The sequence below is a fragment of the Halichoerus grypus genome, chromosome 3, assembly GCF_964656455.1.
Source record: "Halichoerus grypus chromosome 3, mHalGry1.hap1.1, whole genome shotgun sequence".
Taxonomy (NCBI): domain Eukaryota; kingdom Metazoa; phylum Chordata; class Mammalia; order Carnivora; family Phocidae; genus Halichoerus; species Halichoerus grypus.
In genome coordinates, this window is record NC_135714.1 from 97,329,323 (window position 1) to 97,353,948 (window position 24,626).

General features: G+C 36.5%; 2 protein-coding genes across 2 annotated transcripts in view; one reads left to right on the plus strand and one right to left on the minus strand.

The window, feature by feature from the left end:
* LOC144381367 (uncharacterized) overlaps positions 1-24,626 on the minus strand; it is a 476,769-nt gene that overhangs the window by 364,634 nt on the left and 87,509 nt on the right.
* The window catches only part of LOC118535461 (bifunctional heparan sulfate N-deacetylase/N-sulfotransferase 3), a 178,626-nt gene that overhangs the window by 89,793 nt on the left and 64,207 nt on the right, over positions 1-24,626 (plus strand). For both annotated transcript variants that reach the window (XM_036091796.2, XM_036091795.2), the window contains exon 6: positions 1,390-1,518. In XM_036091796.2, the coding sequence (XP_035947689.2) occupies positions 1,390-1,518 (129 nt within the window). The remainder of the gene's footprint in view (positions 1-1,389; positions 1,519-24,626) is intronic.

Genomic DNA, 24,626 nt, shown 5'->3' on the forward strand with positions numbered 1-24,626 from the left:
GAGAAGCACAGGTCATTATGAAGTCATTATATAAAATTTAGCTAAAGATTGTACCATCCTGCACAGCACTAATTCACACTTTCTTTTATAATTGCACTGTTATTTTACCAGAAAAGCTGTAAGAATTTGAAAAACATACCCTTATCATGAATGTGTATAAGTGAAACAAATAATGGCTTTCATATACAAAGGATGAAAATAAGGTTTTTTCCTAAATGATGTTTTATTATTGTTTATGACAGTTTATAAAAATTAACAATCAAAAGCATAATCTCTTTTTAACTTTTAGAACTGGCAGGCTTCAGACTTAAAATTTGGGGCAGTAGTCCTTCCATACTGGAGAAGACACTATGGTTTGTGTCTCAAATATTTGTTCGAATTTAAAATCTCATTTCTTTTTTTTTATTTAAACTCAATTAGCCAATTTATTTTTTAAAATATTTTATTTATTCATTTGAGAGAGAGAGAAACAGAGCGAGGACAAGCAGGGGGAGAGGTAGAAGGAGAGGGAGAAGCAGACTCCCCGGGACCCTGGGATCATGACCTGAGCCGAAGGCAGACGCTTAACCATCTGAGCCACCCACCTGCCCCTCAATTAGCCAATTTATAGTACATCATTAGTCTCAGATGTAGAGATAATTTGTCAGTTGCATATAACACCCAGTGCTCATCACATCACGTGCCCTTCTTAATGCCCATCACCTAGTTACCCCATCCCCCCATCCACCTCCCCTCCAGCAACCCTCAGTTTGTTTCCTGTAGTTAAGAGTCTCTCATGTTTTCTCTCCCTCTCAGATGACTTCCCATTCTGTTTTCCCTCCCTTCCCCTACAGTTCTCTGCCCTGTTTCTTATATTCCACATATGAGTGAAACCATACGATAATTGTCTTTCCCTGATTGACTTATTTCACTCAGCATAATACCGTCATTTCTTAAGAATCACATTAAGTTAATAATTGGCTTCATTTTCTAGTGCATGTGTAGACTTTGGCAGAAAGTATTATCCTTAAAATTTTTGCCTACTAGATTACAGGGTAGACAATTCCAATATTTTTAAAGTCTCATTTTCACTTCTTTTTTATTTCTTAAGATGCTGGAACATACTAGGCTTCATAGCAGCAGTACTGATTTGGAGATTTAAAATAGATAAGTGGCTAAAATAATTCAAAGTCTATCTTAGTTTTAAAATATTTCTTCAACTTTCTTCAGTACTCTTTCTTTACTGATGTCATTCTTGCATTCCCAGAGTGTGAAGGATTTTCTGGGTCTTAGTTAAGAGCTGAATAATGACACCAGCTTATGCATCAGCTTCCATGAGAAAAAAAACTCAAGTTTCAACAAATTAATGGTTGAAAGAACTTCTTCCTTACTTGTTTATTCTTCTTTCAGGTTCTTCCAAGACAAACCTGTGGGCTTTTCACTCACACAATTTTCTACAAAGAATATCCAGGAGGTCCTAAAGAGCTGGACAAGAGTATCCAAGGAGGTGAACTTTTCTTCACTGTGGTTCTCAATCCAGTAAGTACTTTGAGTTATTCTCCAAAAGAAAAAAATGATGAAAAATGACAGGGTGGCTGAAAATTCCCCTGACAAAAAGGCCAGAGTTTGGGTAGTGTCAGCCAATTCAATATGAAGTTTTAGCTCCAAAACAGAAAAAAATTCAATGGAACCACATCTGGAGATGAGGGCAAATGCATTCTACAAGGAGCAGTGACATGAGGAACTTATGGAAAGCCAAGAGAGTGCTCCAGAACCTCCTTTGCATTGAAAAGTGTTCAGGATTCAGAGATTTCTTGCTTTTATGGAGAACAAGATCTTTTTTAAGTTTTTATTTGAATTCCAGTTAACATAGAGCATAATGTTAGTTTCAGATGTACAATATAGTGATTCAGCACTTCCACACAACACCTGATGCTCATCAACGATGCCCACCTCCCCTCCGGTAACCATCAGTTTGTTCTCTATAGTTAAGAGTCTGTTTCTTGGTTTGCCTCTCTCTCTTTTTTTTTTCCCTTTGTTCATCTGTTTTGTTTCTTAAATTCCACATATGAGTGAAATCATATGGTATTTGTCTTTCTCTGACCGACTTATTTCACTTAGCATAATACTCTCTAGCTCCATCTACATCATTGCAAATGGCAAGACTTCATTCTTTTTATGGCTGAGTAATATTCCATTGTATAGATCTACCACCTCTTCCTTTTTTTCTCCCAATTTTATTATGTTATGTTAATCACCATACATTACATCATTAGTTTTTGATGTAGTGTTCCATGATTCATTGTTTGCATTTAATACCCAGTGCTCCATTCAATACATGCCCTCTTTAATACCCATCACCAGGCTAGCCCATCCCCCACCCCCCTCCCCTCTAGAACCCTCAGTTTTTTCTCAGAGTCCATAGTCTCTCATCATTCATCTCCCCCTCCGATTCCCCCCCCTTCATTTTTCCCTTCCTACTATCTTCTTTTTTTTTTTTTAACATATAATGTATTATTTGTTTCAGGGGTACAAGTCTGTGATTCAACAGTCTTACACAATTCACAGTGCTCACCATAGCACATACCCTCCCCAGTGTTTATCACCCAGCCACCCCATCCCTCCCACCCCCCACCACTCCAGCAACCCTCAGTTTGTTTCCTGAGATTAAGAATTCCTCATATCAGTGAGAACATATGATACATGTCTTTCTCTGATTGACTTATTTCCCTCAGCATAATACCCTCCAGTTCCATCCACGTCGTTGCAAATGGCAAGATTTCATTCCTTTTGATGGCTGCATAATATTCCATTGGATATATATACCATATCTTCTTTATCCATTCATCTGTCATTGGACATCTTGGCTCCTTCCATAGTTTGGCTATTGTCTACCACCTCTTCTTTATCCATTCATCAGTCGATGGACATTTGGGCTCTTTCCATAATTTGGCTATTGTAGATAATGCTGCCATAAACATTGTGGTGCATGTATCCTTTGAATTAGTATTTTTATATTCTTTGGGTAAATACCTAGTAGTATAATTGCTGGATCATAGGATAGTTCTATTTTTAATTTTTTAAGGAATCTCCATACTGTTTTCCAGAGTGGCTGTACCAGTTTGCATCCCATCAACAGTGCAAGTGGGTTCTCCATTCTCCACATCCTCACCAACACCTGTTGTTTCTTGTTTTGTTGATTGTAGCCATTCTGACAGGTGTGAGGTGATGGCTCATGTAGTTTTGTTTTGTATTTTCCCCGATAAGTGATGATGAGCATCTCTTCATGTGTCTGTTAGCCATCTGTATGTCTTCTTTATATAAAGAATTTATAAAACTCGACACCCAAAAAATGAATAATCCAATTAAAAATGGGCAGAAGACATGAATAGACATTTTTCCAGAGAATAAGATTTTTCACCTGTAAAACTCTCCTATTCCCACTGTGGATCGGTTTTCTCATTTAGGTGACCATTAACACTATTATTCTTTTTTTCCCCTTCCTATTTAAAGTAAAGGTATAAGCAAAATGGAAGAGGAATTAGATAAGCAAATATGGTCATTTTGGATACATTTATGTGAGATCTTGTCTTGCTAGGTCTCAGGCTGGGCAGAGCAGCCTGTTTAATTGGCTTCTGCTCTTCTTCCATCACTTCTTAATACTTGTGTGCCAGCTCCATAATGAACCTTTTGTGCAGATATCTGCCTGAGGCAAGTATTATAAAGTTGTGTAGAGAAAGACGAACTAATTGAAGTAACGTGTATAAGGAAAAGAAGGGATTTTATTTCCCTTCTGAATATCACTAACATAAAAAATAAAATTAGGTTTTTTTTTCAGATGTATGGGTTTGCCCCTGGCATTAGCAATATTCAAGATGAAAAAGTATAATTTTCCAAATATGAAAAAAAGTCTATTAGCATGAAAGTTGAAGAAGATAGAAATAAGGAGAATAAATTTGAAAAGCCCCACTCTGGATCCTAATTTTACAGGTCTTACAAATAAAATTACAGGTATTTTTTATCATCTTGTATTTAATGACTATATTTATTTCTCGACTTCTATAAAATATTAGAAGTAAGGGAACTCATCTTTGGGAAAAATCAGCATGTGTATCCAAAAATTGAGATGATTTCAGGTAGTATGCCATTTTGCCTTTTGGAAGTTTATCAGTCTTCATACCCCAAAAATATAAATAATTCTGATTTATACATCAGAAATAATCTGATTTTTCTAACATATCTATTCTTTACAAATGGAAGCATCTTTGGAATCATCTCTTATGGCTTTCTTCTTCTCTCTCTCTCTTTCTTTTTTGTCAATTCAGCCAGTAATACACAGGTAAAAGAGTTAAACCAATACTTGATTATGAACTAAAGACTAAGTTAAAATATTCTTAATATGTTAACATTTTCACCAATAATTTTAAGACCCTTTAGTCTGTAAAGTATAAAATTCTTATGTTTTATATTTCCTTTCATCATAGAGCAATAGGACTATGAACAGATAATCATCTATTTGATTCTTTTTTTGTCTTAGAGAGAGAGTGTGTGTGAGCCGGGGCTGGGGGGCCAGGTGGCAAAGGGAGAGAGGGAGAGAATCTTAAGCAGACTCCACGCCCAGCACAGTGCCCGACTCGAGGCTTGATCTCACAACCCATGTCATGAGCTGAGCCAAAATCAAGAGTCGGCCACTTAACTGACTGAGCCACCCAGGTGCCCCCATTTGATTCTTTTAACCAATAGTTGCTTTGGTGCTTAAGAAATTCCTAGTGGTATTATAATTTCAGAACTTTCTAGATATTAGTTTCACTTAACATGGAAGAAATTCAATATTAGATCATTCATATACAATAGATTTATAAGAAATGTTTTTCACTACTTCAAAACCAAATTATTTTCTTTTTTAATAATTATTTTATTTTATTTGACAGAGAGTGCTCACGTACACAGCAGGGGGGAGGGGCAGAGGGAGAGGGAGAAGCAGACTCCCCGCTGAGAAGGGAGCCCAATGAGGGGCTCGATCCCAGGACCCTGGGATCATGACCTGAGCCAAAGGCAGATGCTTAACCAACTAAGCCACCCAGGCACACCCCCCCCAAATTATTTTCTTAATTAAATAAAAATCTTGTAGTAAAGCTTTTATAAGTCATGGATAGGAATTTGAGCTAAATTAGCTGAGTAAATGCTTTAAATGTTTAGCAAATCTTGCTACTTTTCAGGCCTTTACAGATAATATTTGGCAATTTTGTTTGTCTTGATGAGAAGATCCACAGGGAATAAAGGGGAGAAAAAAACTTTTCCAGAAAACTTGTGCTTTCCTGATTCAGAAAACTTTCAGTAGACAATTACTTTCAGATAAATGCTGGAATTCAAAATTGACAGATTCTTGTCAGATACCATAAGATAGGGAAGGAATCCAAATTAATTTCATCTGCCATGCCAACTCCAATTTTTAGAAGCAAGTGTAGTCACCTGGAGATTTCTGGTTGAGAAGTCCACTTCTAAGACTCAGCCCAAGTCTCACCCAAGGGAAAACTGCTATCATTAGTTAGTGATGTTGCCTTGGGAGAAGACTGAGGAGGAGTGACCTGTTTCCCATGAATTTTCCATCCCAAAATTACATGTTTGGGTAAAGCTTGTGTTAAAATTAAGAGAGGTCCAGGTGCAGTGAGGCATGCTACTAATTTGGCAGATGGCTCTCTTTTTTAGGTCAGAATGAGAATGAGAAAAACCTTGATGGAATCAAAGTAGATATTAGCTGCAGGAAAGATATGAAATTTAATTATAGTGGATTTGAATGATAGCCATTATAAGCTTAAGTAATACCCCAGTCCTTGATTAGAAGTACCATTTTCTGAGAATGCTGAATGAGTTTTCCAACATACAAAAAGGTATATGTGTATTGGAAACATACCTATATCTCTTAAATATATTCAAGTATATTTCAACACTTGAGTTGAAAATGAAAATATAAACAGGACTTCAAGTAATGTATTTTAAAAGTTTCCTGCCCATATGTCAACATAATATCAAGGTGCTACAGTAAGTTTTACCAGTATTGGGGTGAGAGGTAGCTGCAACAGAGTACCTCTCAGAGTTAAATTAGAATAGATCACAGCAAAGATAACTAGAATAACACTCTGGTTTGAAATGTTCTACTGTTACCAAAGTATTTTTTATTACTAAAGAAAAAAGTGCCGACCAAATAAATTTAATGCAGATAAAAATATATTAGCACTGTCTAAGAGAGAGAAAACCTCAGCCTTCTCCATATGATATTTCCAATATCACAGGCCTAGACCCCTCTGATGTGGGTTGGATACAGAGATTTTGGTTAATATATTGACTTTGAAGTTTAGGTACAGTTGAGAGGTGGGCCCACCAGGCTATCTGATCCTAGGACCATGAAGAAATTAAGAATTCTTTTCTTTTTTGTGTGCGTCTGTTTCTAAACTCACCCAGTGACTTCTTGATTATAGTTCACTTTCCTATATGAAAAGAATATGTCGATCATAAGAACTTATACTCACTAGAACAGTAATTTGCAGTGCAATTTTATAGATCTTTGAATTGGTGAATACTTCCCATGTAACCTGCCTACCAGGAGAAGATCCCCTCTAATTGTACATATTCTAATATTTAAGTTCCTCCATAATTTACAATTTCCCATTTTAAACTAATAAATGGCTTTCTGTTCTTATTTATTAATTTAATGGTCTTTGCTAATTTCATTCTACCACTAAGAATTGGGAGCTCTCTGTGTACGTACAAGCACAAAATTTCTACACAAACGTATAATATACCCAGACACAAATATTCCTGATCAATTCACGGTGCTACAAGTACCTTCGTATACCCTTTAAAAATGAGTTTACTTACTTTACATACCTGTAAGATACTATATAGAAGGATATTAAAAACTGAAACTTAGGAAGATGACAAAAAATATTCATTGACAATGACTACACTGCCCTCAACAAATAGAAGCCTATAAATCTATGACAGATATAGTTATACAAAAGGAACTAGTAAGAGTATACTGTCCATTGTAACATGAATTTCCAGTTCCACCTATCGTAAGAAGATACAAAAATACCTAACTAGTGTGACAAATGGGATAGTTCTGGATTAGACGTGATTGTTCTTGTGGGAGCCATATTACCTTGTATGGCTCTGAAAAAAGATACCACCTTCCTGTTCCAGTGTTCTTATTTCTAATTACAAATTGTTCTGAGTCTTTGTTTATGTTCTTATTCAATAAACAGCTGCTAGGTATTGAGTTATTAACAACTGATGTCTGTGGGACACTTGGCCTCCCTTTAACATACTTGATAATAAAGTCAGTGCTTGCTTCACTTATTAAGCCAAAAGAGTCATGAGATTCATGCTCTTACCACATTGCTTGGAATGCATATGGAGCAAAACTCTGACAGCATAGCAAAATTATACTTCCTTCATCAAACTGTTAAATGTCCCATACAAACAGCAGATAATCCCTATATGCCCATATTTTATTAAATACTTTTTGTCTCTGTGTTTCTCAATTTGACATAGCATCCATCCACTATACCCTCTATACCCTCCTACCCAAATCCCTAAAAGCTAAATCTACATTGTGTTTCTCTAATTAAAGAAAAATCATAAGCATGGATGCAAAAAGAATGAGTATCTTAAACTGGGAATAACACATTTGAATGGATTACAATGAAAGTAAAACAAAGTTCACACAAGATAGCTGTATATACAAAATTTAACCAAAATTAACCCACAAAAAAATATTTTTAAAACTATAATTTAGGTTTATGTGTCTTTATCTATAAAACTCATCTAAAAGGGGGCAACTTTTTTTCCTAATGGGAAATTTTGTTTCTTTCCTTTCTTATTTACTAATCTTGCAAAAAATTGTAAGGGTAACAGAAAACCCATTATTAAAAATTAAATAAATGATAATAATAACAACTTTGGATAGTTGAAAAATGATTCCGGAACATGCCTAATAATGAGTATTACCTGAGACACTTGATTTAAAAAAAAATCCAAACTTTAATGCATCAGAATCTCCAGGGAACAGTTTGGGGGACCTGAATACTTACCATGAGCTTTAGTTGATTCTTATGGTCAGGCAGATTTGGGATATACTACAAAGGAAGAAAATGGAGAAATAATGTTGGTAATCAAAGATTACCAAAAACTGCTACAGAAATCATGGACCTAAGATCAAGGTATCAGAATTGAAAATGAACTCAAATCTGCAGTAGGATTTAAAAAGCAATGAGAATAAATGTTTTTCTTAGCGACCAGAGAACCCTAACTTGAACTGGAGTTTAAAGTAGAGGTAACTACTGTTTATCTTTTAAAGCTTAGCTTAGAGATCACCTTCCTCGGGAAACTTCCTCTACTCTGGCCCCGCCTTGTGTTCCCATAGCATCCTCTGCAGACTCTCTCGAAGTACTTATTACCTTACGCTGTAATTGTGGGTTTGCTATGAGTCTGTTTGCTTCTTGTGGTAGAGAATGTGTCCTTCATCTCCAAAACCATTCCCATGTTTAAACATGAGGCCTCGTACCTAATTTGTATTTAACATATATTAAGAAAGAGAAATGGACTTTTCCAATGACCTGATATAAAAAAAGGACAATGAATCTAAAAGGAAAGGAAATCTGGGTGCTGGTAAGATAGTTCTCCAATCAAAAGCGTAAGTAGAACCTATTTCATGAGTTGGCTGGGACTGAATCACGCACTATTATATGTAATGGTCTCTTCTTTACAGAGACTTGTTTTTGTTGAGTTCCTCTGGTTATGAGGATGAGAGACTCACTCAGGTTACCTCAAGTAATGGGTGTGCTGTCTGCAGAAAGCTGAACAGTCAGGGCCCATGGGATCTGAAGGGTTCTTCTGAGTCTAAGGCAATCCTAGGGTCCATAAAAATTAGAATTACTAATCTTGATCTTGCCTTCATACTTTAATATGAACACACAAATGCTTTTCCTTTGTCTGAATGTCTCTTCTACTATAGACTATATAGTCCTTCTCTGCTAGTGCTGCTTGTTTTTGGCTTCCACTAAGAAAAAAAATTCTTCATAAATAAATGAACTTAACTGACCAAAAAAGTGGGTATAGGGTACTGGTAAAGCAAATTATGTTTCCCCGTAGTAGAATACATTCAGCTGTTAAAAACATTATTTATGTTATATTATTTATGACCCCATCAGGGATAGAATTAATATTTACTCAGTTCTAGTTGTTCTCCATCTGTAAGTCTCATATGTCACCTAACACCTACCTCACCATATGATTATTTGAGTTTACATCTTTTTTTCTATATAAGGAAACATTCTTGCAGGAATGATCTATATGTGTGTTTCATTTTTGTGCTCCTACTGTGTCTAGATCAGTCTCTTGAATATAAGAGGTCACTAATTTTTTTAAATGATTGACTTAATGCATGAATAGTTATGTCTTAGGAGCATCACTTGACTCATGGTATATCCAAATATGAATAATAACAAGACTGGTTTTAATAAAACTACATTCTGGAAGATTCTCTACTTGCAAGTAAGTGAAATTCATGATCCAGGAAATTTTTAACTGACCCTTAATGGTGGTAGGTTTTCACAAGTGATGATGAATTAGGCTGACATGGAACAGTGGACAATTAAAGCTGAAAAGAGCCACAAAGTTTATCTATTCAATCACTAATTTTAGGCTCAAGATCATTCCTGTAGTATTCTGTTGAGAACCTTGATTTTCTTTTTTTTTTCCAGTAGCATGGGCATTTTATATATATAAATATATATATTTATATATATATATATTAATATATATATATTTTTATTTTTATATTATATATATATAAATATGTATATTTATATATATATATATTTAGGGGGTTTTATTTTTTTACTATTAAATATGCATTTTTTTAATTTTTATTTTTTATTATGTTCAGTTAGCCACTGTATAGTACATCATTAGTTTTTGATGTAGCTGGGTTTATACGCAACTAATGAATCATTGAACACTACATTGAGAACCCTGATTTTCTTGACTCTGAGTTCAGTGGTTCTACCAACATGCTGCTTCTGCATTCTTGGTTAAATTGGCCTTAATGTGATGCACATTACTCTCAATGTGACTCAGTTACCTGGTACCGAAAAAATGTGTGAATGGTTTAAAATTTCCAGCCATTTTCTAGGAAAAAGGAACCCATCTCCTTGTTGAGTAAAAAGCAAACAAACAAACAAGTGCTTTGGGGAGCTGAGTTCAAGATGTTGGCATGGCAAGATCCTGAACTCATCTCCTCCCATGGACATGACAAATCTGCAACTACATATAGAATAATTCCTTCTGAAAGGGACCTAAAAATAGAATGAAATGAGCCTCAACAACAGAGGATAAAAGTGTAGCATCAAGAGGGTAAACAGAAGCAGAGACATGGATTCTTGAGGGAATACAAACACACCCCAGCCACAGCAAGTCACAATCAAGAGGGATATGAAAGGCGCAGAACTTTTCCCTGAGGAGTGACAGATCAAAGCTCTACATCAGGCATTCCAACCCTTAGATCCTGCACAGGAAAAACAAGCCCCCCAAACAACAGGCTTTGAAAATCAATGGAATTATGTTCAAGAAAATTACAAAACTGTGGAGAATGGAAAACCTGCTCTTAAAAGGCTTGTGAGCAAACTTACTTGACCCAGAAACCAGCCCAAAACACCCAATTTGTAAAGCACATAGATGGTAGATAAGGGAGACCCATTTACAAACCTTAAAGCATCCACTGGAAAGGCAGGACAGCAGGGACTCTCCTCAGGGACTAAGACATTTCTCCAAAGAAGACACAGGCACAGGCCAACAGGCACATGGAAAGATGCTACTAATATTAGAGAAATGCAAATCAAAATCAAAACCACAGTAAGATATCACCTAACCCCTGTTAGAATATCTGTTATCAAATGGACAAGAAATAACACATGTCAGAAAAGATGTAGAGAAAAGGGAACCCTATGCACTGTTGGTAAGATTATAAATTGATGCAGCCAGTATGGAAAACCAGTATGGAGATTCCTTTAAAGATTAAGTATAACACTACCATATGACCCAGCTATTCTACTTCTGGGTATTTATCTGAAGAATACAAAAACACTAGTTTGAAAAGACATATGCACCCTTTGTTCATTGCAGCATTATTTACAATAGCTAAGATATCGAAACAACCTAAGTGTCCAGCAACAGATGAATGGATAAAGAAGATGTGGTACATTTATATAATAGAATACTACTTGGCCATAAAAAAGAATGAAATCTTGCCATTTGTGACAACATGGATGGTTCTTGTGGATATTATGCTAAGCAAAATAAGTCAGAGAAAAACGAACACCATGTGATTTCACTCAAATGTGGAATTTAAGAAAAATAAACAAATGAATAAACAAAAAAATAAAAAATAAAAATAAATTCATAGATACAGAGAACAGACTAGTGGTAACTAGAGGAAAAGGAGGTTCAGGTGTGGGTGAAATGGGCAAAGGGGGTCAACTGTATGGTGATGGATGGTAACTAGATTTGTGGTGGTAATAACTTTGTAGTGTGTGCAGATGTCAAATTATAAAGCTAAACACCTGAAATTTATACAATTAAAAAAATCTAAGACCAAAAAAAGTGCTTTTGTAAAAAGCTTTAATAAGCACTTATAGCCAAGGGAAAATGTTGAATGTACGTTTCAAGAACTACAAATAAAAAATAATAATAATAATAAAAGAATCACTTTGTATCTTGTTGATGTTACTTATAAATTGATAAGACTTTTAAACTTGTAAAGCCAAATTATTTTATTTCATTTATTTGCTATCCTCCATATCAGCCCTATTTTTCTATCAGTAATGTTCTTCATGACTAACTATGATGTTATATAATTACTTGCCACTGTGAGATTTAAAATACTACAAGAAAGTATGGTTAAGTCCTTTTGATTTCCACAGTTAAGAAAAACAGAAATATGATAAATTCTCAAGTCATTGGAATGGATATTAAGAAATTTTTAAAAATTGATATTAAGTTAAAGAAATGAATATTATGTTATTCCTTGTTTAATCCTTTGATAGTTTCTCCTTCTTTCAATAATCATATATACTTCTTTCACTCCACCCAGTTTCCCTAAATAGGACCTACTGTCTCATTCTGTGCCTTAAAGAACACTACTGGGTTCAAGTTGATTCTTTCCAGCAAATCTGAGTTCATATATCATCTTTTTATAGAACACTTCCCACCACTCTCCAGTTTCTTCTCTGTATTCGCATACCACCCAGGCATAACCCTAACATAACTTGCCCACAGCACTATAATCAGTTATCTTTCTCATCCAATAGTCTGTGCATTCCTTGATATAAGACATTATGTATTATTCTGTTTTATAACCACAATATACTGCAAAATTTGGGGCAAATAGTTTTCAATAAATGACACTGGATTAATTTACGATGCCTACATATGTACTATCCTTTGAATCTGAAGGGAAATCCGGTTGCCTGTAAAGTACCTAATCACAGAATCACAGAATTGACTCAAGAGAGTTTGCATTACTGGGCAGAATGATCTCCCAACATAGCATCTAGACAGATTCTTTTTGAAAGTCGTTTATGAAAAGATGCTCAGTTTCATTCATGGGAAGAAAAATGCAAGGTTAAATATACTGAGATATTATTTCTTATCTACCATGTTGACCAAAATTCAAAATATTGATAAATTATGTTAACAAGGTTGTGGAAAAACAGGTGTTCTCATACATCCTAGTGGTTGTGCAAAGTGGTCCCTAATGCAAGAATTTAAAATGGTGCAGCTGCTATGGAAAACAGTATAGTATTTCCTCAAAAATTAAAAATAGAACTAGCCTATGATCCAGCAATCCAATTTCTGGGTATTTGTCCAAAAGAACTGAAAACAGGATCTTGAAGAGATATTTGCTCGCCTATGTTCAGGGCAGCATTATTCACAATGGCCAAGAAGTAGAAATAACTTAAATGTCTATTGACAGATGCATGAATAAAGAAAATGTGGTATACGTGTACAATGGAATATTATTATCCATCTTTAAAAAGAAAGGAGGGGCGCCTGGGTGGCTCAGTCATTAAGCCTTCAGCTCAGGTCATGATCTCAGGGTCCTGGGATCGAGCCCCACATCGGGCTCCCTGCTCGGCGGGAAGCCTGCTTCTCCCTCTCCCACTCCCCCTGCTTGTGTTCCCTCTCTCGCTGTGTCTCTCTCTGTCAAATAAATAAATAAAATCTTAAAAAAAAATTTTTTTTTTTTTAATTAAAAAGAAAGGAAATCCTGTCACATGCTACTGCATGGATGAAACTCTAGGACATTATGCTAAGTGAAAAAAGTCACAAAAGGACAGATCTTTCATGACTCCGCTTGTTTGAGGTATCTAAAGTAGCCAAACTCCTAGGGACACCTGGGTGGCTCAGTTGGTTAAGCGACTGCCTTCAGCTCAGGTCATGATCCTGGAGTCCCAGGATCGAGTCCCGCATCAGGCTCCCAGCTCAGCGGGGAGTCTGCTTCTCCCTCTGGCCCTCCCCGATCTCAGGCTCTCTCTCTTACTCTCCCTCTCTCAAATAAACAAATGAAATCTTTAAAATAAAATAAAGTAGCCAAACTCCTGGAAACAAGGCATAGTGGTGGTTGCCAGGGATTGGGGAGGAGGAAATGGGGAGTTGCTGTTCAGTGGGTATAGAGCTCCAGTCATGCAAGATGAAAAAGTTCTAGAGATCTGCTCTACAACAATGTGTATGTAGTTAACGATACTGTAATGTACATTTAAGATTTGCTAACAGGATAGAATTCATGTTACTTGTTACAATAGTTTAAAAGAAAACCTTAAAAAATACCTTTTGGTATTCTTGACAATACTTTCTTTTTTGAATACAGCTGAAAAACAATGTTACATTATTTTCAGTGTGCAACTTAGAGATTTGACAAGTTTATCTGACTTTATGCTATGTTCACCACAGCTGTAGCTACCATCTGTCCTGATACACTGCTATTACAGAATCATTGACTATATTTCTTATGCTGTGCCTTTTATTCCTGTCACTTATTCATTCCATATCTAGAAGCCTGTATCTCTCACTCCCCTTCACCTATTTTGCCCAACCCCAACCCTACCCCACTCTGGCAACCATCAGTTTGTTCTCTGATTTACGGATCTAATTCTGCTTTTTCTTTATTCATTTTCTTTTTTTTAGATTCCACATATGAGTAGAATCATATGGTATTTGTTTTTCTCAGTCTGACTTACTTCACTTAGTATAATATCCTCTAGGACCATCCATGCTGTCTCAGATGGCACAATCTCATCTTTTTTATGGCTGTGTAATATTCCATTGCATTTATACACAACATCTTCCTTATCCATTCATCTATTGATGGACACTTAGGTTGCTTCCATATCTTGGCTATTGTAAATAATGCTGCAGTAAACATAGGGGTGCATATATCTTTCCAAATTAGTGTTTTCACTTTCTTTGGGTAAATTTCTAATAGTGGAACTATGGACTCATATGGTACTTCTATTTTTAATTTTTTGAGGAACCTCCATACTGGTTTCCACAGTGGCTGCACCAATTTACATTCCTACCAACAGCGTACAAGGGTTCCTTTTTCTCCACATCCTCACCAATACTTGTTATTTCTTGACTTTTCAACTTTAGCCATTCTAATAAGTATAAGGTGATATCTCATAGTAGTTTTAATTTGCATTTCCCTGATGATTAACGATGTTGAACATCTTTACATAAGTGTTGGCCATCTGGACATCTTCTTTGGAGAAGTATCTATTCATGTCTTCTGCCCATTTTTAATTGGATTCTTTGTTTTTTGGGTGGTAATTTGCATAAGTTCTTTATATATTTTGGATACTAACCCTTTATCAGAGATGCCATTTGCAAATATCTTCTTCTGTTCAGGAGTTTGTCTTTTAGTTTTGTTGATGGCTTCCTTTGTTGTGCACAAGCTTTTTATTTTGACGTAGTCCCAACAGTTCATTTTTGGTTTTGTTTCCCTTGCTTCAGAAGACATATCTAGAAAAATGTTGCTGTGGCCAATGTCAAAGAGGTTACTGTCTGTGTTCTCTTCCAGGATTTTTATGGTTTCACATCTCACATTTAGGTCTTTAAACCATTTTGAGTTTATTTTTGTGTGTGGTATAAGAGAGTAGTCCAGCTTCATTCTTTTACATGTAGCTGTCCAGTTTTCCCAACACCATTTTTGAAGAGGCTGTCTTTTCCACATTGCATATTCTTTCCTCTTTTGTCATAGATTAATTGACCACATAATTGTGGGTTTGTTTCTGGGTTTTCTCTACTGTTCTACTGACGTATGTGTCCATTTTTGTGCCAGCACCATACTGTTTTGATTTCTACAACTTTGCAGTGTAACTTGAAATCTGGAATTGTGATGCTTCCAGCTTTGTTTTTCTTTTTCAAGATTCCTTTGGCTCTTCAGGGTCTTTTGTGGCTCCATGCAAATTTTAGGATGATTTGTTCTAGTTCTGTGAAAAATGTTGGTATTTTGATAGAGATGATGGTATTAAATCTGTAGATTGCTTAAGTCTTCACTGGATCGTGAATTTTTTTTTAAATAAAAGTCATTTTTCTAGGTGTTATTACTGGGTAACATAATAACCCAAAATACAATGTCTTAAAAAAAATTAATCCTTCTATCATCTTTTATGGTTTTAGTAGGTCAGAATTCAGGAAGGGCTAGACTGGGTGATTCTGGCCTCGGGTGTCTCTTGAGGTTGCAGTCAGATGAGAACTGGAACTAGGACACTAGACCACTGGAACAGCAGGGAGCTGGCCGGGCATCAGTCTCAGGGCTTTTTATGTGATCTGTACCCACAGGCTTCTAAGGGATTCCTCACATCAGGATGGCCTCAGGGCAATCACAGAGCTTTAAGGCTCCATCCAGTATCACAGCAAGCAAAGCAGAAGCAGAACTGCTTTAGATTCAGAAGTCACAGCATCATTTCTGCATCACAAAAGCCTACCCACATTCAAAGGGAGGAGAATTAGATTCCACCTCTTTACAGGGGAGTGACAAAGTTCTAGAAGAGAGAGAAATTGTGGTGGCTATCTTTGGATATTATAATTTGCCACAATTATGGAACAAATGGGGAAATGTAAATATGGACTATACAACAGATGATATTGAATTAATAATGTTTTCCTGTGTATGATAATGCTATTTGATTTTATAATATACATGTTCTTAGATGATGCATGCCAAAGGATTTGTCAATAGTGTCTTGACATCTGTAACTTATTTTCAAATGATTTAGCAAAATAAAAGATATTTAAAGAGAGAAAGAAACAAAATATGAAGCAGACATAGTGAAATGTAAGGTATCGGAGAATAGAAGGATATACAGATGTTCATCATCCTAATAGTTTGCTTTTCTCTATTTAACATATGCTTCTCAAATAATTGAGAGGAAAATAAAATATAAGTCAGATTACATTATTTCTCTCCCCACATCCTCTAAACCTCCCTACTCAGAGTAGAAGCCAGACTCCTTACCAAGACCTCCAGGACTCTGTGATCCCCAGTCCTTACCTCCTGGATTTCAACCCCAGAGGGAAAAGCAAGTACAAAAGCCCCACAGGTGTGCTTGCACAATTTAGAAACAATATGCTGTTTACAATATCCCATTTTAACTGATGCCTCGTATACATCGCATGCATAAATCCTTGTGTACAATTCTTGGAGAGCTTCTGATTTGATGTGAAACCTCAGTTCCCTGCCCATTCACTCCTTTCTTGATTGTAAGAACTTCAGCCCTAGATGAACTCCGTCAAAGCCAGATCCTTTCTCACTACCCCCACAGAGGCCGGAGAATTCGGCCTAGGAAAGGAAAATCTGGGCCAGCAAGGAAAATTTAAGAAGGTTCCCAGTTATATTCTAGTTGGGATTTCACCAATTTGGTATTCCCCTCAGGACAAGATACACAGTTTCAATCTTACCACCAGGGCACATTGTATTGTATTATATTTGAGGTTTAGATTGCCTAAGCGTGCCCTGTAATAACTAGTAGGTCTTAACAAGATTTTATTTTGCAGGATTTAACCTACTGGCTTTCTTGCCTTTGGCTAATGCTCAGTGTTCTGTCAGACTTGACTTGTCTGTGGCCCTAGAGCACAGTGCTGCCTGTTACAGACATTAGTAATTTCCTGTCTTGGATAGAGGCCCTCACTGGAGCCATATTTGCATTCGGATATATTTGTTCCTGATGTTTGGCCTTGGGACTCAGCTGAATTGTGATTCTTTCTGAAGGTCATGTGATACAGCCTTCAGGGGAGGTGTTAGTCACATAGATAATTGGGCCTTCTGGTTTCTAAGATGAGTGGGATTGCCACATCTTTCCTTCCAAACCAGTGAACATTGTGTTAAGTAGGGCTGGTTGGTAAATTCAGCATGTCCTGAGCTCACAGCCAGCTATGGGGCCAATGAGCAGTGCAGGTTCTAAGACAACAAAGAAAGGACATGCTCACCTTGGTTCTGCAGAGTTTACACTGTGCTTTCATGTGCTCTTTTTGTTAGAAATTAGATATTTAATAGACATTATAAATTAAGATTCAAAAATTATTATCAGGCCATCTGAATACTCACTGCACTGTCATGAGTAAAGTGAGCAAACCCCAGGTGAGATTCTCTATGGATAGTGAAGCAGAAGGCTGAGACATTCGTTTGGAGGAAACAGGACAGTTAAATGCCAGGAAGGCTTGGCTAGGTGTCCTCTGTATTAAAATTATGATTCTGAGATTGCCATTTTCCAACTTGGCAAAAGCCTTGAAAAATCTTTATGTTCTTAATACTATAATTCCACTTCTAGGAATCTGTCCTAAGGAAAGAGTACTAAATACAGAAAAAGACATTGTAATGGGAAGATAAAATGTAAACAAATTATGTCCAACTAAAGGGAAATGTTTAAATAAATTATGTCCACTTATTATACAAATTTAAAAATTTATGCCTGTTTATAATTTGGCAATAACATGAAAAGTAGAATTATTTTATATAAATAGGATGCAATATTATACATAAAGTATCAAAACTGTTTAAATACTGAAAAGAAATGTATCTTTGAATGTTGAGAAATAGGTATATTTTTTTCTGCTTTTCTATATTTTACAATTTTTCTTTAATGAGTTTCCATCGCTTCTTCTTTACAAGAGAGGTAAAGCACTGATTTTTTTTATTAACATATAATGTATTATTTGTTTCAGGGGTACAGGTCTGTGATTCATCAGTCTTACACAATTCACAGCGCTCACCATAGCACATACCCTCCCCAATGTCTATCACCCAGCCACCCCATCCCTCCCACCCCCTCCACTCCAGCAACCCTCAGTTTGTTTCCTGAGATTAAGAGTCTCTTATGGTTTGTCTCCCTCTCTGCTTTTGTCTTGTTTCATTTTTCCCTCCACTCCCCTATGATCCTCTGTCTTGTTTCTCAAATTCCACATACCAGTGAGATCATATGATAAATGTCTTTCCCTGATTGACTTATTTCACTTAGCATAATACCCTCTAGTTCCATCCACGTCCTTGCAAATGGCAAGATTCCAATTTTTGATGGCTGCATAATATTCCATTGTATATATATAGCACCTCTTCTTTATCCATTAATCTGTTGACAGACATCTGGGCTCTTTCCATAGTTTGGCTATTGTGGGCATTGCTGCTATAAACATTGGGGTGCAGGTGCCCCTTCAGATCACTACATTTGTATCTTTGGGGTAAATACCCAGTAGTGCAATTGCTGGGTTGTAGGGCAGCTCTATTTTCAACTTTTTGAGGAACCTCCATACTGTTTTCCAGAGTGGCTGCACCAGTTTGCATTCCCAACAACAGTGTAGGAGGGTTCCCCTTTCTCCACATCCTCGCCAACATCTGTCATTTCCTAACTTGTTAATTTTTGCCATTCTGACTGGTGTGAGGTGGTATCTCATTGAGGTTTTGATTTGTATTTCCCTGATGCCAAGCGATGTTGAGCACTTTTTCATGTGTCTATTGGCCATGTGGATGTCTTCTTTGCAGAAATGTCTGTTCATGTCTTCTGTCCATTTCCTCATTGGATTATTTGTTCTTTGGGTGTTGAGTTTGATAAGTTCTTTATAGATTTTGGATACTAGCCCATTTGCAAATATCTTCTCCCATTCTGTCAGTTGTCTTTTGGTTTTGTTGACTGTTTCCTTTGCTGTGCAAAAGCTTTTTATCTTGATGAGGTCCCAAAAGTTCATTTTTGCCCTTGCTTCCCTTGCCTTTGGTGATGTTTCTAGGAAGAAGTTGCTGCGGCTGAGGTCGAAGAGGTTGCTGCCTGTGTTCTCCTTTAGGATTCTGATGGACTCCTGTCTCACATTGAGGTCTTTCAAGCATTTTGAGTCTATTTTTGTGTGTGGTGTAAGGAAATGGTCCGGTTTCATTCTTCTGCATGCGGCTGTCCAATTTTCCCAACACCACTTGTTGAAGAGACTGTCTTTTTTCCATTGGACATTCTTTCCTGCTTTGTTGAAGATTAGTTGACCATAGAGTTGAGGGTCCATTTCTGGGCTCTGTATTCTGTTCAATTGGTCTATATGTCTGTTTTTGTGCCAGTACCATACTGTCTTGATGATGACAGCTTCGTAATAGAGCTGGAAGTCCGGAATTGTGATGCCACCAGCTTTGCTTTTCTTTTTCAACATTCCTCTGTCTATTCGGGGTCTTTTCTGGTTCCATACAAGTGTTAGGATTATTTGTTCCATTTCTTTGAAAAAAGTGGATGGTATTTTGATAGGGATTGCACTGAATGTGTAGATTGCTCCAGGTAGCATTGACATCTTCACAATATTTGTTCTTCCAATCCATGAGCATAGAAGGTTTTTCCATTTCTTTGTGTCTTCCTCAATTTCTTTCATGAGTATTCTATAGTTTTCTGAGTACAGATTCTTTGCCTCTTTGGTTAGATTTATTCCTAGGTATCTTATGGTTTGGGGTGCAATTGTAAATGGGATCGACTCCTTAATTTCTCTTTCTTCTGTATTGTTGTTGGTGTATAGGAATGCCGCTGATTTCTGGGCATTGATTTTATATCCTGCCACTTTACTGAATTCCTGTATGAGTTCTAGCAGTTTTGGGGTTGGAATCTTTTGGGTTTTCCACATAAAGAATCGTATCATCTGCAAAGAGTGATTCTTCTTTGCCAATTTGGATGCCTTTTATTTTTTTTTTTGTTGTCTGATTGCTGAGGCTAGGACTTCTAGTACTCTGTTGAATAGCAGTGGTAATAGTGGACATCCCTGCCGTGTTCCTGACCTTAGGAGGAAAGCTCTCAGTTTTTCCCCATTGAGAATGATATTCGCTGAACCACTGATTTTTAAAGTGCTAACATAAGGGGTTCCTGGCTGGCTCAGCTGGTGGAGTATGCAGCTGTTGATCTTGGGGTCACAAGTTTAAGCCCCATATTGGGCCTAGAACTTACTTTAAAAAAATGCTAACACAAGAGTTCTTATTAGCCAAAAATTATCAAACCAGTCTAATTATGAGTTAATATTATATAACTTATTATTAATATTTATACAAATTATTTTAAGACAAAGTATTTAAGAGATTCAGTTCAACAATATGTTTTGAGTATCTAAAGTATCCTTTTATTTGGACTTTGAAATTAACACCTTCTAAAATTCCATAGGATAATAATATTTCAATTAACTGTAATTCTACTTTTTTCTTTTAACAACTGCAGTGAGAACAGGGAAGTGAGCAAGAAAGGGCCCTTGACAAGGGAGGGAAGGAGACAAAGGGAGCCTACTTTGTACTAGGCCGTGTGGTCCATGCTTTTTATACATGACCTTATTTAATTCGAGCAATTACTCTGTGAGGTTATATATATATATATATATATATACATATATACACACATATAATCTTATTTGACCTGAAAAGCAATTCTATGAGGCATTTTACAGATGAGGAAACTAGGGTTCAAAGAGATTCCATAATCTGACTAAAGGGAAACAAATAGTAAGAGAATGGCCCTCATTCTTTCCAGTGTCATTGTACTTTGTTAATAGCATATCCATGGCCCACACTCATAGCCTTGAATAGCCTCATTTTTTGACAGAATTAAGCCACACTTCTTAATCTGGTTCCTCATCTAAGAGCTACATGAGAGAAAGGAGAAAAAGAATGGGCTAGGGCAGTAACACTGGGAAGTGAAAGCTGGCAAGAGTCGACTCCCTACCCCAACAAAACATTTATTAAAAAGCACCCAAGAAATATTACTCAGCCATCAAAAAGAATGAAATCTTGCCATCTGCCATAATGTGGATGGAGCTGTAGAGTGTTGTGCTAAGGGAATAAGTCAGTCAGAGAAAGACAAATACCATGATTTCACTCATATGTGGAACTTAAGAAACAAAACAAATGAGCAAAGGAAAAAAAGTAGAGAAAGGCAAACCAAGAAACAGACTCTTAACTATAGAGAACACACTGATGGTTACCAGCATTGAGGGAAAGTGAGGGGATGGGGGAAATAGGTGATGGGGATTAAGGAGCACACTTGTGAGCACCAGCTGTTGTATGGAAGTGTTGAATCACTATATTGTACACCTGAAACTAATATTACACTGTATGTTAACTAACTGGAATTTAAATGAAAACTTTTTAAAAATCACCCGAGAACTCAAGAAGCATAGCCATATGGTAGCAATGGAACTATTATGTGACAAGACATAAAATTCTATGCAGTCCTGAAGTAATTATCATATGAAGTATATGTATTTCCATATGTATTATAATATATATATTATTAAAGCAATTCTTTATTTTCCATATACTCTGTAACACAGGAGGAATGTAACATCTAAAATTCATTTTGCGCAGAGGTCATCCTAGCCCTCTCTTCCAAGGGTTCTGGATAGATGAGGTGCTTGCTTGTTTGGTTTGGTTATACGTAAGAATCTAGTAGAAGACTTACAAACACAGACCGAGGCCCCTCAAAACAGGCAATATCCAGATTCAGAACTTTTTTGCTTATCTAGCTAACTAAAAGCTGAAGAATAGACTTAATAGGTACTTGGTTATCCCTATGCCTTGAAATATTTTGCTAGACAACTTAAAAATGGAATTGAAGCACCAACTGAAGCTTTCTGTGCTACTGTGGTTTCAACTGAATGCTGCGCTTTGTATAAACATCATTTTTGTGGTTTAACTTGAGGCTGTTCTCTGCGGTCTTCCCATATAATGGGAATGCGTCAGAAGCACAGCTTCGCTTCCTGTGTAGGCTGGAAACTGTTAACTGCAAAGTTTGGAGATAGTCTCACAGAGCTTTCTGCCATATGTTAAACTAAACTTGATATGAAAAATCCTATCAGCTTCCCGTTTCCCAGGGCATTAAAAAGAAAAAAAGGAACTCAGGCTTTATAAATATAAAAAGCATCTGTCTGCACAGGAAATTCTACTCTGTTATTTTACAAACGATTCCTACTTATATTTACAAGAGAAATCAGATCTGACGAACTATATAGAAAGTAATGTACCATTTTCTTCCAAATTTTTAAAATATATATTCATAATTCTGAACGGCTGACTGGACAGTGAACTAACCAGCATTGTACAAAGATCTCAACAGTGCTGCACAGCATGCTGCTAAGCATTTATATTTCCAAGTGAAAGGAGATGGAATATTTTGATAGCATGCTGCGAACTTAAACAATTCTATTGGATGTAATTTTTGTATTTAAATGCTCCCACCACTTCAGGAAGACTCATGAGCATTCACAAAATGTTTGGCACAATTTTGATTCTAATTTTTTACTTCTCCTTATCTCCCTGAGCTTCAAAAGAATTCCCTCCAGAATCACTCACCCAGGTGCAAGTATCCTTGAGTTCATCGTCATTAGCTTTTGTAAGAATCCCTTTCTGTGACTGCCTCCCTGTTGTCCCCTATAATTTTGTATTTCTTTTGCTCTGAACCAACTTGCTATGATAAAAGCCATCTTTTCTTTTCACTCTGTTCCATGACCCTCATAAAATTAACAGCTGAGATTCATGACCAGAACCCTGATCATTCATCACAGTCTACAGAGGACTTGATGCTACCTATAATACCCATAATTTACCAGCAGCACTCTCTCGGACTTGACTATAAAACCTTTTGCTTACTTCATCAATTCAGTGCTCCTACATTTAGCCTTGATTTCACTGATTGTTTTCTTGCCTCATAGAGAGGACTCAAAAAATTTTCCATCAGAATCTTTTTTATCTAATAGCCTATGCATGCCAGTATTTACAACTAAACTCCCTTTTTTTAGTATTTTAATTTTTATTTAAATTCAATTTAGGGGGACGCCTGGGTGGCTCAGTCGTTAAGCGTCTGCCTTCGGCTCAGGTCATGATCCCAGGGTCCTGGGATCGAGCCCCACATCGGGCTCCCTGCTCTGCGGGAAGCCTGCTTCTCCCTCTCCCACTCCCCCTGCTTGTGTTCCCTCTCTCGCTGTGTCTCTCTCTGTCAAATAAATAAATAAAATCTTTAAAAATAAATAAATAAATAAATAAATAAATAAATAAATAAATAAATAAATAAATTCAATTTAGGTAACACATAGTGTGTTATTAGTTTCAGGGGCATAGCATACAATATTTTTTATTAGTTTCAGAGGTAGAATTTAGTGATTCATCAGTTGCATATAACACCCAGTGCTCATTCCATCAAGTGCCCTCCTTAATGCCCATCTCCCAGTTAGCCCATCCCCCTACCCATTTCCCCTCCAGCAACCTTCAGTTTGTTTCCTAGAGATCAGCATCTCTTATGGTTGGTCTCCCTCTCAATTTTCATCTTATTTTATTTTTCCTTCCCTTTCCCTATGTTCATCTGTTTTGTTTCTTAAATCCCACATATGACTAAAACCCTATGGTATTTGTCTTTCTCTGACTGAGTTATTTCACTTAGCATAATACCCTCTAGTTCCATCCACATCATTGCAAATGGCAAGATTTCATTCTTTATGATGGCTGAGGAATATTCCATTATATATATATATATATATATATATATATATATATATATATCTCACCTCTTCTTTATCCATTCATCTGTTGATGGACATCTGGGCTCTTTCCATAGTTTGGCTATTGTGGATATTGCTGCTATAAACATTGGGGTGCACGTACCCTTCAAATCACTACATTTGTATATTTGGGGTAAATACCCAGTAGTGCAATTGCTGGGTCGTACAGTAGCTCTATTTTCAACTTTTTGAGGAACCTCCATACTGTTTTCCAGACTGGCTGCACCAGTTTGCATTCCCAACAACAGTGTAGGAGGGTTCCCCTTTCTCTGCATCCTCGCCAACATCCAACTAAATTCCCTTTAACCGTAAAACCATAACTTATTTTTTCTTCCAATTTCTTCTTTTTCTCACTTTGATCTTGCTTAGTTTTCACTCATTCATTCTTTCAGAAATTTAAGGCTCCTCTTACTCTTAGTTCCATTTGCCTCCATTCTTTTCTCAAATATCATATTACTATCATATATTAAAGTTATTACTCATCCATCACCAAGTACTGCTTACATTTATTACCTTCTCTGGTATAAAAGTTGCTGTCC